Below are 12,296 nucleotides of genomic sequence, written 5' to 3'. Positions count from 1 at the left end.
TTTTACTTCTCCTTCCATTTTGCCTTGAACTGGTGTTTGCTGGGCTTTTGCCCCAGTCGCTCCACTGATAACCAGTAACTCCATCTTGGCCAAATCCAATAACCAGTTCTCACATCTCTTCCTGCTCAACTTATCAGCAGCATGAGCACATTTGGTCACTCCTTCCATCTTAAAACATTTTCTGAACTTCTAAAACCCCATTTTCTCTTAATTCTTCTGCATGACTGCTTTCTCACATTCCTGACGAGTCAGTTATGCAGTTATCTAGGGTTTTACTCAAACTTCTTTTCTCTCTACCTTTTTTCCTAAGTAATATCATGTAGTCACCTGGCTTTATATATTGTCTATATGGTGACTAGTCCAATTTTGTATCTCTAGGCCAGATCTCTCCACTGAGATCCATCCTTATATATCTACCTGCCCCTTCTACAACTCCACTTGAACATCCACTAGGTATTTCAAACTTATATTTACAAAAACCAAATATTTGTTTCCTTCCTCATCCACCCCCATCCCATCAACCTGCTTCATCTGCTCTTCTCCCAGGTTTCTCTATCTCAGAAAGTGGTGGCTCCAATTTCCCAGTTGCTCAGGCCCCAAACTTTAGAATCCTGCTTGATTGGTTTCTCCCCCCACCTTCCATATCTGCAAAGCATGTCAGCTGTACTTTTAAAATAAACCAAGAATCTGACTACTTTTTCCACCAGAAAGAATTAGGCTGTTAATCTCTCACCTGGATGATGATAGTAGCCTCTTAACTAGTCTCACCGTTTCAGCTCTGCCTCCCCCTTTGTAGTCTGTTCTATGCCAAGCAGCCAGAGTGAGGTTTTTAAAACACAGCCTTCAAAAGCCTGGTTTCCCATCTCATTCGTCTCATTCAGAATAAGACAAGCTTCTGGGCACCTGGGTGGCTCGGTTGGTTAAGCGTCTGCCTTCAGCTCAGGTCATGATCTCAGAGTCCTGGGATGGAGCCCAGTGTTGGGCTCCCTGCTGAGTGGGGAGTCTGCTTCTCCCTCTGCCTGCCAGTCCCTCTTGCTTATGCTCGCTCTTTATTTCTCTCAAATAAATAAAAATCTTAAAAAAAAAAAAAAAAAGAATAAAGCAAGCCTCTGTCGTAGTCCAAAGGTCCTATATGATCTGACTCCTGACTTCCTGTCTGCCATCGTTCCCTTATCCCATCATTCTGCTTATTCAGTCTACTCCAGCCACACTGTTTCCCTGCTGTTCCACAAGAATGGCAAGCACACTCCTAGCTCAGAACCCTTGCATTAACTTTTACCTGTACGTGAAATGCCCTTGTCTTTTCTTAGGTATCCACATGGTTGTTATCATTAGTGAGGCCTTCCCTGGCTTCCTGCCCACTCCCACTTCTTGTGGCTTATTTTTCTTCAGAGCTTTCATCACTACCAAATCTTATATGCAAGTATCCCTGGCTATCCGAAACTACTAAGTTCCTAATTCTAATAATGAGTTGAAATATTAAGGGATATCTATTATTCTTACCTATTTGGTTCCTGAGCTTCAGATAGAAAGTAGCAGAAGTTAAGATAACAAAGCACTTTCTAAAAATGTTTTTTAATCTATTTGGTTCTCGAATTCAGAAAGTGAAAGTTCAGTTGGTAAGGAATACCTGTTTTTTTTTTTAACTTGTGTATCTGTCGTCCTTACTAAGAATGTAAGCTCCTGAGAAAAGTGATGTTCTTTGTTTTTGTTTTCTTTACTTCTCTATTACTGCTGTATCCCCAAGGCCTATAATAATTCCGAGGGCATAGTGAGTAGTCCGTAAACAATGTTGAATGAATAAAGGTGTTTATCCCTACTCCCTCCTGAATCTCATTAAAACAAGAGTGAAGAAATAAATGTAAAAACAAACACAAAGAGACTATAGAAGAGACACCAGCAGACAAGAGACAGCAACAGATTGTTAGATACTGGAAAACTGGTAGATGGTTAGACTGACAGCAAAGCAGACAAAGCTGAAATTTAAGTACCTGTAGAGAGGGTTTCCATCACAAAGGAGGCCATTTTGAGCTATATGTTGAAACCCTCAGTATGTGGAGGCATTTGGGTCACTCTGAAAGCAAGAGTAAGGAAAAGAGCTTACGATGGGGAGAATTCTGTGCAAGTTTACATCAGGAATAGGTAGATAGTTAGATTATAAACCCCTTTTCCTCCTCAACCTAGCAAGAGATGGAAGAAGCTGAATTAGTCAAGCTCAGAACTCAGGTTCTCCACACACAAGATATGGTGAGAAAAAGGTTTTTAGTCTGAAAACAGGGACTAAGTGAAAGTGTCATGTTGAGTGGTGAGACTCTCTCTCTCCCTGTACCCCTCCCAATTCTCTTTTCTTTACTCTTTGGCTCCCAGAATGCTGACAGCATAGGATAACAGAGGATTCTCCTCTGGAGAAACTGACAAGCCCAAGAGGAAAGACCTAGAGTCTTGGACATTTGGGTTCTACCAAAGAAATGGCAGGTACCTTGCTTGTATCAGACCATTTAGATGTTTACTAAGTGTATACATTTTTTTCATGCTTCACTTTTGGATATTAAAAAAACATAGGCAAAGATCACCAGATATTTGTGGAAAGGCTCTTACATAAAAACAAAAACTGTGTCGGGGGGGAAGAGCTTGAAAGGAAAAGAAAATAAGAGGGACTAAGAATAAGAAAACTTGCAAAAAAGAAAGTTAGTCTCAAAGTGACAAAAGAAAGTATTATATCCATGAAACAGCATTTGGGTGCCAAGGAAGGAAGGAAAGAAGGAGGGAGGTTGGTCTTAGAAACCAAAAATATAATAGAAATTAAGAATACAGAGAAAATTTGGAAGATAAAGCCAACTTCCCAAAAAGTGGTTTAGGAATCATGGATGGATGGATGGTTGGATGGATGGAAGGAAGGAAGGAAGGAAGGAAGGAAGGAAGGAAGAGAAGAAGGAAGGAAGGAAGCAAAAAAGGAAAAATAGCAGAGAAAAGATAAGAAAATTAAAGCATTAATCCAGGTAGCCTAATAACTGAAAATAGTTTCATGGAACATAGAGAAAATGAAGAAGGGAGGAAATTGCCAAAGAAATAATTTAAAAAGTTTCCTGCTAACCAAAGAACATGAGTTTCTAGAGGTATAGGTCCCACAGTACCCAGCACTGAATAAAACCCACACCAAAGTATATCATCGTAAGATTTCAGAACACCATGGATGAAGAGAAGACCTGAAAGCTTCTAGGGATAAAGAACAGATTTATACAAAAGATCTGGAGTCAGAATAGTCTCAGGCTTTTTAACAACTCCTAAAACTAGAAGAGAGAAGTGTCATGAAGGTCTCAGAATAAGTTATTTTAACTTAAAATTCTAAATCCCACCATACCCTCCCTCAAGTGTTAGAGTACAATAGATATTTTCAGAAGGTAAAGTCTCACAAAATTTTACCTTCCATGCACTCTTTCTCACAAAAAAATACTGCAAATGTGTTCCACCAAAAAAGCAGTAAATCACAAAATCCTCACAGTAGTGGTGAAGGGCTATCCTACGAAACAGCTGTGCAGCAGGCGTAGCAAGCAACCTGCCCAGATCACAGCAGCAGACAGAGGGCCCCAGGAGGCATTTTATCCAAAAGGAAAATGAAACGGAAAAGACTATTTGATGTGTTGTATAGAATGAGGTTTTACCATTCTTTTGGAGAGTCTGGGGAAAAATTAGTGTTAAATAGACGCAACCTGAAAGGAAATACCTCCAAATCTCCATAAACCTCCATAAAAACAGGCCAACAAAAGTAGTTTTATATAAGAAAATATAAAGATAATACATTTCATGGCTTAACTGTGAATAATACAGAATAATCATGAAAATTAAAACACTGAATATTGATTTTTACAAAATCAAAATTAGAATTAAGATTTTATTGGGGGGATAGGGGATGAGAAAATGTGAGTGGTGGTAATAATATAAAAGGATTAAAGTCTTCTGGTGGAAAATCAATGGATTATGTCAAAAATTTTAAAAATAAAGGAAAAGGAATATAAGCATATTAAAAATAAGATAGATTATTAATTTAAAGTGTGCTGAAGAGGTATAATTACCTGTGGGAAACAGGCTTCAGGATGGGAGGTATAAAGCAAGAGAATGCTGTTTTTTGTTGGAAACCCTGTGATACATTTAACAACTAGTACTCATTTAGGGCTACATTTTTAAAATGAAAAACTGTTAAATGCTTTGAAACTGATTGCAGAAAGACTTCAGACACTGATCGCCAAGGATTATGCAGAGATATGCCATTTGGTTGGTAGTAGCATTGTGTTTATCTGCAACCAGAAAAAATAATTTTCTAACCACATATGCTTTACATGGTTTTTTTTATTAACTTTCCATTAGGAGCAGACTACATTCTACCATGCGCTCATTGATGCTTAATAATGCCTCCAAATAAAATGGAATATCTGTTTTCATATTTTTTTACATGTAGGCCCTACCATTTTTTTGTTTTTGTTTTTGAACTTTTTATTGAGGCATAACATACACATATAAAAGTACACAACTCTTAAGTATACAGTTTGATTAGTTTTCACAATGTACCAGATACCCAGCACCAGAGCAAAAACTAGCACTCCAGAAGTCCCTCTCATTATGCCTACCAGGTGCTATCTCTCTACAAAGTTAACAACTGTTCTAACTTCTAACCCCAAAGGTTGGTTTTGTCTGTGTTTTGTTTTTTAAGTCATGTAAAAGGAATATAGAACATATGTTCTTTAGTGTCTGGCTTCTTCCAATCAACATTGAATTGTGATATTGATCCATGTGCCTATTTGTAGTTCATTCTCATTGGTATTTCATTGTATAACTATACCCACAATTTGTTTATTTTTTACTCTTCAGGGACATTTGTTTCCAGTTGTTTAGTATTATGTTTATTGCTGTGCTTTATTCTTATACATATCTTAAGGTGAAAATATGACAGCTTTCTCTTGAGTATAAACATAAGAATGGATTTGCAAGGTCAAAGGGTATGTGTATATTCTGCTTTGGTTGATATTGCCAAATGGCTTTCCAAAATGGTTGTATACTTTAAAATGGGTGAAGTGCATATGAATTGTATCTCACTGAAACTGTTGAATCTCAGGTTTTTAAGAAAGTTACTCAAGAAGAGTTTTTGTTGGTTAATTGGAAAAGGCTGGATTTTTACTTATCCTAATTTGACAAGTTAGAAACAACACTGGTATCACCTGCCATGGTTAGAAAAGGATCAAGTTGCTTCAGAAAGCATTTAGAGGTAATAGAAGTTGATTGCTCTGAAAGATAGGAAAGATCAGCTATACTGAAGGGAGCTTATTGAAAACAAAGATCTTAGCAAAAATCAAAATCATTCTGAAGAACAGTTTAAAATAGAATTTTGACCACTTACATGGCTGAAATCCTTTATTCTTAATATAAATGAATACCTCTGATTATGTGCCATACGTTGTCAAAAAGAGATGTGGCTCACTCCCTCCAGGAACTTACAGTTAGTTGAGCAGTAAGACCAATTTGTGAATTACTGATCATAGTGTAGAAATAAATCTAAGATACCATTAGAATAATCTATAAAAGATATCAGGACACGAAGTAGGAGCAGTATAAAAATGAGGGGCGCCTGGGTGGATCAGTTGTTAAGGGTCCAACTCTTGATTTTGGCTCAGGTCATGATCTCAGGGTCGTGGGATCAAGCCCCATGGCTGGCTTGCACTCAGTGGGGAATCTGCATCTCTCCCTCTCCCTCTAACCCTCCCCCTGACCCTGCTCGCGTCCCCTACTCTTAAAATAAATAAATCTTAAAAAAAAAAAAAAAAAGAAAGAAAGAAATCTAAGAGACAATAATCTAGAGGAATTGCATGTAAATAAAAATTAGAAATCAGAGAAGGGTTCTTAGGGCCAAAAGGAGTTCTTTAAATGAAGAATTGGTGGACGGGATGTATGCCAGGTCAATAGAACAACATGTTAAAGCAACAGTTAAGGCCTGAGATAACAAGGCCATTTAGGAAATTACAAGAATCTGGGTGGCTGGAATGAAAGAATACTAGTTGGGAAGTGATTACAGATAAGGATAAAGAGGCAAAGTCCCAGTCATGAAGAGCCTTCTCTTTTAAGCTAAAAATAACTAGTGGCATTGAGACATTCCTTCCCCTTTATTTAAGGTTGGCTGAAGTAGGAGATAGTCTTCTATGACTCCAGGAGGTCAGTAGGGTAGAGGAGAAATAGTCCTATAATTCCCTGCCTGAAAGTAGGGTTCATAATGGGGCTGGTACGCTCAAATGCATAATATAATAATAATAATAATAATAATAATAATAATAATAATAATGTAAGCTCAAATGCATAATAATAACAACAATAACAATAATAATAATAATAGCAACAATAATAATAAGTTGAGGTCAGAGGTGCTGTAGCTTCATTTATTCACTCTCTCTGAACCAACAGAATATGTAGAAAAGCAGTGTTAATGAAAATACTGTCAGAATGTGGATGTGCTAAAGCACTGCTGAGGTGATAATTGAGAGGTGGGTGATGACTGATCTAGTTTGTATATTTTTGGCTCCTTTAACATAAATGAATTGACCATTTATGTCTGGGTTTATTTCTGGGCATTCTCTTTTGTTCCATTGAGCTCTGTGTCTCTTTTTTGCCAGTACCATACTGTTTTGATTACAATAGCTTTTGTACTATAGTTTGAAATCTGGACTGTGATACCTTCAGTCTTGCTCTTCCTCAAGACTGCTTTGGCTTTCAGGGTCTTTTGCGATGCTATACGCATGTTAGGATTGTTTATTTCTGTGGAAAATGTCATTGGAATTTTAATAGGGATTGCATTGAATTGCTTTGGGTAGCATGAACATTTTATCTGTAATAATTCTTCAAACATGGACATGGAATCTCTTTCCATTTATTTGTGTCTTCTTCAGTTTCTTTCATTACTGTATTACAGTTTTCACCTTACAGGTCTTTCACCTCTTTGGTTAAATTGATTCTTAAGTACTTTATTCTTTCTGATGCTATTGTAAATGGAATTGTTTTCTTAATTTCTCTTTCTATTGGTTCATTGTTAGTGTACAGAAGTGCAACAGATTTTGGCGTATTGATTTTGTATCCTGAAACTTTACTGAATTTATTTATTAGTTGTAAGAGTTTTTTTGTGGAGTCTTTAGAGTTTTTTATATATAATATAACATCATCTTCTTCCTTTCTGATTTGGCTGCCTTTTATTTCTTTTTCTTAGTTAATTGTTGTGGCTAGGGTTTCTAGTAGTGTGTTGAATAAGAATGGTGAGAGTGGGCTTCCTGTCTCATTCCTGATCTTGGAGGAAAAGCTTTCAGCTTTTCACTGTTGAGTATGTTGGCCATGGCTTTTATTATGTTGTTGTACATTCCCTCCATACCCAGTTTGTTGAGAGTTTTTATAATAAATGGATGTTGAAGTTTGTGAAATGCTTTTTCTGCATCCTTTGAGCTGATCATATGATGTTTGTCCCTTGTTTTATTAATGTGGTGTATCACGTTGATTGATTTATGGATGTTGAACTATCCTTGCATCCCTGAAATAAATCCCACTTAATCATGGTATAGAATTCAGTTTGCTAATGTTTTGTTGAGGATTTTTGCATCTATGTTCATCAGGATATTGGCCTGTAATTTTCTTTTTTTTTTTTTTTTTTGTAGTGTCCTTGTCTGAATTTGATATCAGGATCAGGGTAATATTGGCCTCATGAAGTGAGTTTGGAAGTGTTCCCTCCTCTTTTATTTTTTGGAAGAGTTTAAAAAGGATTAGTATTAATTCTTCTTCAAATGTTTGCTGGAAATCACCAGTGAAGACATCTGGTCATGCCTGGACTTTTCTTTATTGGAAGATTTTTTTATTACTGATTCAATCTCCTCACTAGAAATTGGTCTGTTCATGTTTTCCATTTATGATTCAGTCTTGGTAGTTTGTATATTTCTAGTAATGTATCTATTTCTTCTAAGTTGTCCAGTTTGTTGGTGTATAAGTGTTTACAGTAGTCTCTTATAAATCTTTGTATTTCTGTGGTATCAGTTGTTATGTCTCCTCTTTCGTTTATAATTTTTTTGAGTCCTCTCTCTTTTTTCTAGTTTAATCTAGCTTAAGTTTTATCTATTTTGTTTATCTTTTCAAAAAACCAGCTTAGTTTATTCAATCTTTTCTATTGTCTCTTTAGTCTCTATTTCATTTATTTCTGCTCTCATCTTTGTTATTTCCTTTCTTCTGTAGGTTAATTTGTTCTTTTTTTCTCATTATTACTTGAGGTATAAAGTTGTTTGGGTTTTTTTTTTTTAAGGTTTATTTTTTTATTTTAGAGAGAGTGGACATGTGCTCAAGCAGGGGAAGGGGCAGAGGAAGAGGGAGAATCCTCAAGCGGACTCTCCACTGAGTGCAGAGCCTGACATGGGGCTCGATCCCAAGACCCTGAAATTATGACCTGAGCCAAAATCAAGAGTCGGATGCTCAACCACCTGAGTCACCCAGGCATCTAGTTAGGTTGTTTATTTGAGATCTTTCTTGTTTCTTAATGTGGATGTTTATCACTGTACACTGACCTCTTAGAACTGTTTTTGCTTCATCCTTTAAGTTCTGGTAAGTTGTATTTCCACTTTCATTTGTCTCAACATATTGATTTCTCTCTTGATTCCTTCTTTGGCTCATTGGTTGTTCCGTAGTGTGTTACTTAATCTCCACATATTTGTGAATTTTCCAGTTTGTTTGGTTTTTTTCTGTAATTGATTTCTAGTTTCATACAATTGTGATTGGAAGAAAAGCTTGGTATGATTTCAGTTCTCTTAAATTTGTTGAGACATATTTTGTGGGCTAACATGTGATGTATCCTGGAGATGTTCCATGTGCACTTGAGAAGAATGTGTATTCTGTTATTGGATGGAATGTTCTGTAAATGTCTGTCAAGTACATCTGGTGTAACATCATTTAAGTCCAATGTTTCCTTACTGATTTTCTGTCTGGGTGATCTATTAATTGTTAAAAGTGGTATATTGAAGCCTTCTACTATTATTATATTGCTATCTATTTCTCCCATCAGATCTATTCCTATTTGTTTTTTTGTTTGTTTTGTTTGTTTTTTTAAAGATTTTATTTATTTATTTGACAGAGAGAGAGACAGCCAACGAGAGAGGGAACACAAGCAGGGGGAGTGGGAGAGGAAGAAGCAGGCTCCCAGCGGAGCAGGGAGCCCAATGCAGGGCTCGATCCCAGAACCCTGGGATCACGCCCTAAGCCGAAGGCAGACGCTTAATAACTGAGCCACCCAGGCACCCCCATATTTGCTTTATGTACTTAGGTGCTCCTATGTTGGGAGCATAAATATTTGCAAAGGTTTGATGAGTTGATCCCTTTATTATTATTATAATGACCTTCTTTGTCTCTTGATACAGTCTTTGGTTGAAAGTCTGTTTTGTTGGATATACATATAGCCCTGCTTTCTTTTGGTTTATATTTGCATGGAATATCTTTTTCTGTCCCTTCACTTTCAGTCTATGTGTGTCCTTAAAGCTGAAGTGAGTCTCTTGTAGGCAGCATCTGGTTGGGTCTTGTTATTTTATCCATTCAGCTACTCTTCATCCTTTGGTTGACAAAGAATTTAGTCCATTTACATTTAAAATAATTATTGATAAGTATGGACTTAATATTGCCATTTTATTAATTGATTTCTGTTGCTTTTTAATTCCTTTGTTCCTTTCTTTCTCTTTTGCTCTCTTCCTTTGTGATTTGATGACTTTGAATTCTTACTTCAGAGTTTTTCAGTTCTTGCTCTGCAAAGAATAAAGTCATGTAAATAATAATTTTATCATATTTCCAAAAATGGTACCTCTCTTACTATTATATAAATATAATGCTGACTTTGATCTGAAATGATCAAAAAAAGTTGTATGCCCAATGTATTAAGAGTTGGTTTTTTGGGGTGGGGGGGCTTGGACTGGCTTATTTGGTAGAGCATGCAACTCCTGATCTTGAAGTAAGTTCAAGCCCCACTTTGGGTGTAGAAATTACTTAAAAATAAAATCTTTTTAAAAATTTTTAATTTTTTTTAGAACAGAAGTGGGAGTTGCCCCCACATTTTATTTGATTGCTTAGATGTAAAAAAGTTAAAAGATTATAGACAGAAAAGATGAGAATTTTCCTGAGAAAATTTTTTGTTTTATTTTGGTTTTGTTTTTGTTTTGTTTTTAGAGAGGGAGCATGTGTGTACGGGTTGGGGGGTTGGCACAGCTGGAGAGGGAGAGAGAGAATCTTAAGCAGGCTCCATGCCTAGTGCAGAACCCACCATGGGGCTCAATCTCACAACCCTCAGATCATGAGCTGAGCCGAAACCAAGAGGCAGACACTTAACTGACTGAGCCACCCAGGCGCTCCAGAATAGACTTTGAATTGCTTCTTCAAATAAAAATTTAGATAAAAGCTAACAGACCAACAAAAACTTAATGGAAAACCAAAGCATATAATTTTTAAACTCTTACAACCTGATTTCTTTCATAGCCAGTGCTTGATTCTTAGTTATTCTTATTTCCTTTCCTAAATAGTATGGCAAAAAGTCAGCAGACTTTCTTTTCTTGTTTGTGCTTTTTATACTAAAGAACCCCCCGAGACGGGTTGTTCTCCACTTTGGCACCTACTTTGCCTAGATATAGCTCTGTTTTCATGTAAATCTTGGTCTTATTCTACATAAAAGCAGTTTTTCATTTTTGTGTTAGCAAACCTCAAAAAAAATTGGCAGTGCTTTTGAAATATTTATTATTTTATTATTTTTATTTCATATTAACTTTGACTTTATTGTAGAAAATTTAGAGAATATAGATAAGTGATTAACTTAAAATAAATTCAACTAGCCAGAGATAACCACTATTTAAACTTTTGTGCTTATCCCTCCAGTCTTTTTTCTTAGCATACATATGTATATATACACACAAACTTTTTAAAATAAATGTAAAATCATACTATACATGCTATTTGAGTCGTAAACATTTGCCATAGCATAAAATCTTCCTCTAGAACATAATTCTTACACACTATATACCACAGAGCAACTGTATCATAGTTTAACCGTTCCCCTCTGTGTAGACATTTGTTATTTCTAATATTTTTAACCAGTGCTTTTTAGATTAGCCTTTAAAAAATGTTAAATGACCAATTTTCCCTTTTCTGATTCCTTTTCTAAAAGTGTTTTTCTGTCAAATTCAAGTATTAGAAGAGGAAGACCTTTAGAGTTCTTAATTTGAATCCTGCTATGCCACATACTAGTTGTGTGACCTCAAACAGCAATAACTGATGTGAAGTGCCCTCACAGAGTAGTCATTTCTTGATTCCTTTTCTTTCCCTTTTCAAGTACTTTGCTCAAGTATAATGCTAGCCTTGAGGAGCTTTGTAAAGACATCTCAATATTCTTATTTCCTGGATAAAGCAGATGCAACTAATTTTTGGCAGTCAACTTTTGGCTACTAACATTCATTTTCTAGCTGTCAGTTTTAATGTGTTGTGTCTTGTTTTTTTTTTTTTTTTTTTTTTTTTCACTCTCTTTTTCTCCTAGAGATAAGATTTCAGTTTCCACAGCTGACTGGAGTGCTTACCCTTGCTTTCTTTATTCACAATTGTATTATTACACTCTTGAAGAACAACAAGAACCAAGAAAACAATGTGAGTAATTGTCAGAGGAATTGAATTTTGTGATTGGATCTTAATTCTTAAATTTAAAGCATAGAATAGTAGTCAGCAAACTTTTTCTATAAAGGTTTAGTGATAACTGCTTTAGGCCTTGTGGGCCTTATGGTCTTTGTTAGAACTCCCCAACTCTGCTTCTGTGTCATGAAAGTAACCATAAAGAGTATTTGAACAAATGCATGGTGGCTATGTTTCAAGAAAACTTTATTTACAAAAACAGACAGTGGGCCAGATTTCATCATGGACCATATTTTGTCAACCTCTGCTGTAGAGTAATCACTAAAAAAATGAAGAGGCATAGCTAATAGCCAACAGTGGTGATACAATCTTTTTAAAATACCCAGGTTATCTGAAAGATTAAAAAAAGAAGAAGAAACAAAGAATAGATGGGACAAACTGAAAACAAATAATAAGATAATAGATTTAAACCCAATCATATTGATAATAACTTTGAATATGAATGGTCTAAATACTGCAATTAAAAGATATCAGACTGATTAAAAATCAAAACCTGACTACATTTGACCCTTGAACAAGATGGGGATTAAGGGTGCTGACTACCGCATCCCCCACTCCCGCAGTCATAAATTCGT

At 35.9% G+C, this 12,296-nt stretch overlaps 1 protein-coding gene across 3 annotated transcripts in view; it reads left to right on the top strand.

The window, feature by feature from the left end:
- The window catches only part of SLC38A9 (solute carrier family 38 member 9), a 76,697-nt gene that overhangs the window by 47,472 nt on the left and 16,929 nt on the right, over window positions 1-12,296 (top strand). For all 3 annotated transcript variants that reach the window (XM_026498952.4, XM_057307100.1, XM_057307101.1), the window contains one exon: window positions 11,573-11,679. In XM_026498952.4, coding sequence (XP_026354737.2) covers window positions 11,573-11,679 — 107 coding nt within the window. The remainder of the gene's footprint in view (window positions 1-11,572; window positions 11,680-12,296) is intronic.

This window comes from Ursus arctos, unplaced genomic scaffold, assembly GCF_023065955.2.
Source record: "Ursus arctos isolate Adak ecotype North America unplaced genomic scaffold, UrsArc2.0 scaffold_5, whole genome shotgun sequence".
Taxonomy (NCBI): Eukaryota; Metazoa; Chordata; class Mammalia; order Carnivora; family Ursidae; genus Ursus; species Ursus arctos.
Note: the sequence above shows the minus strand (reverse complement) of the source record. Positions and strands in the feature narration are given on the sequence as shown.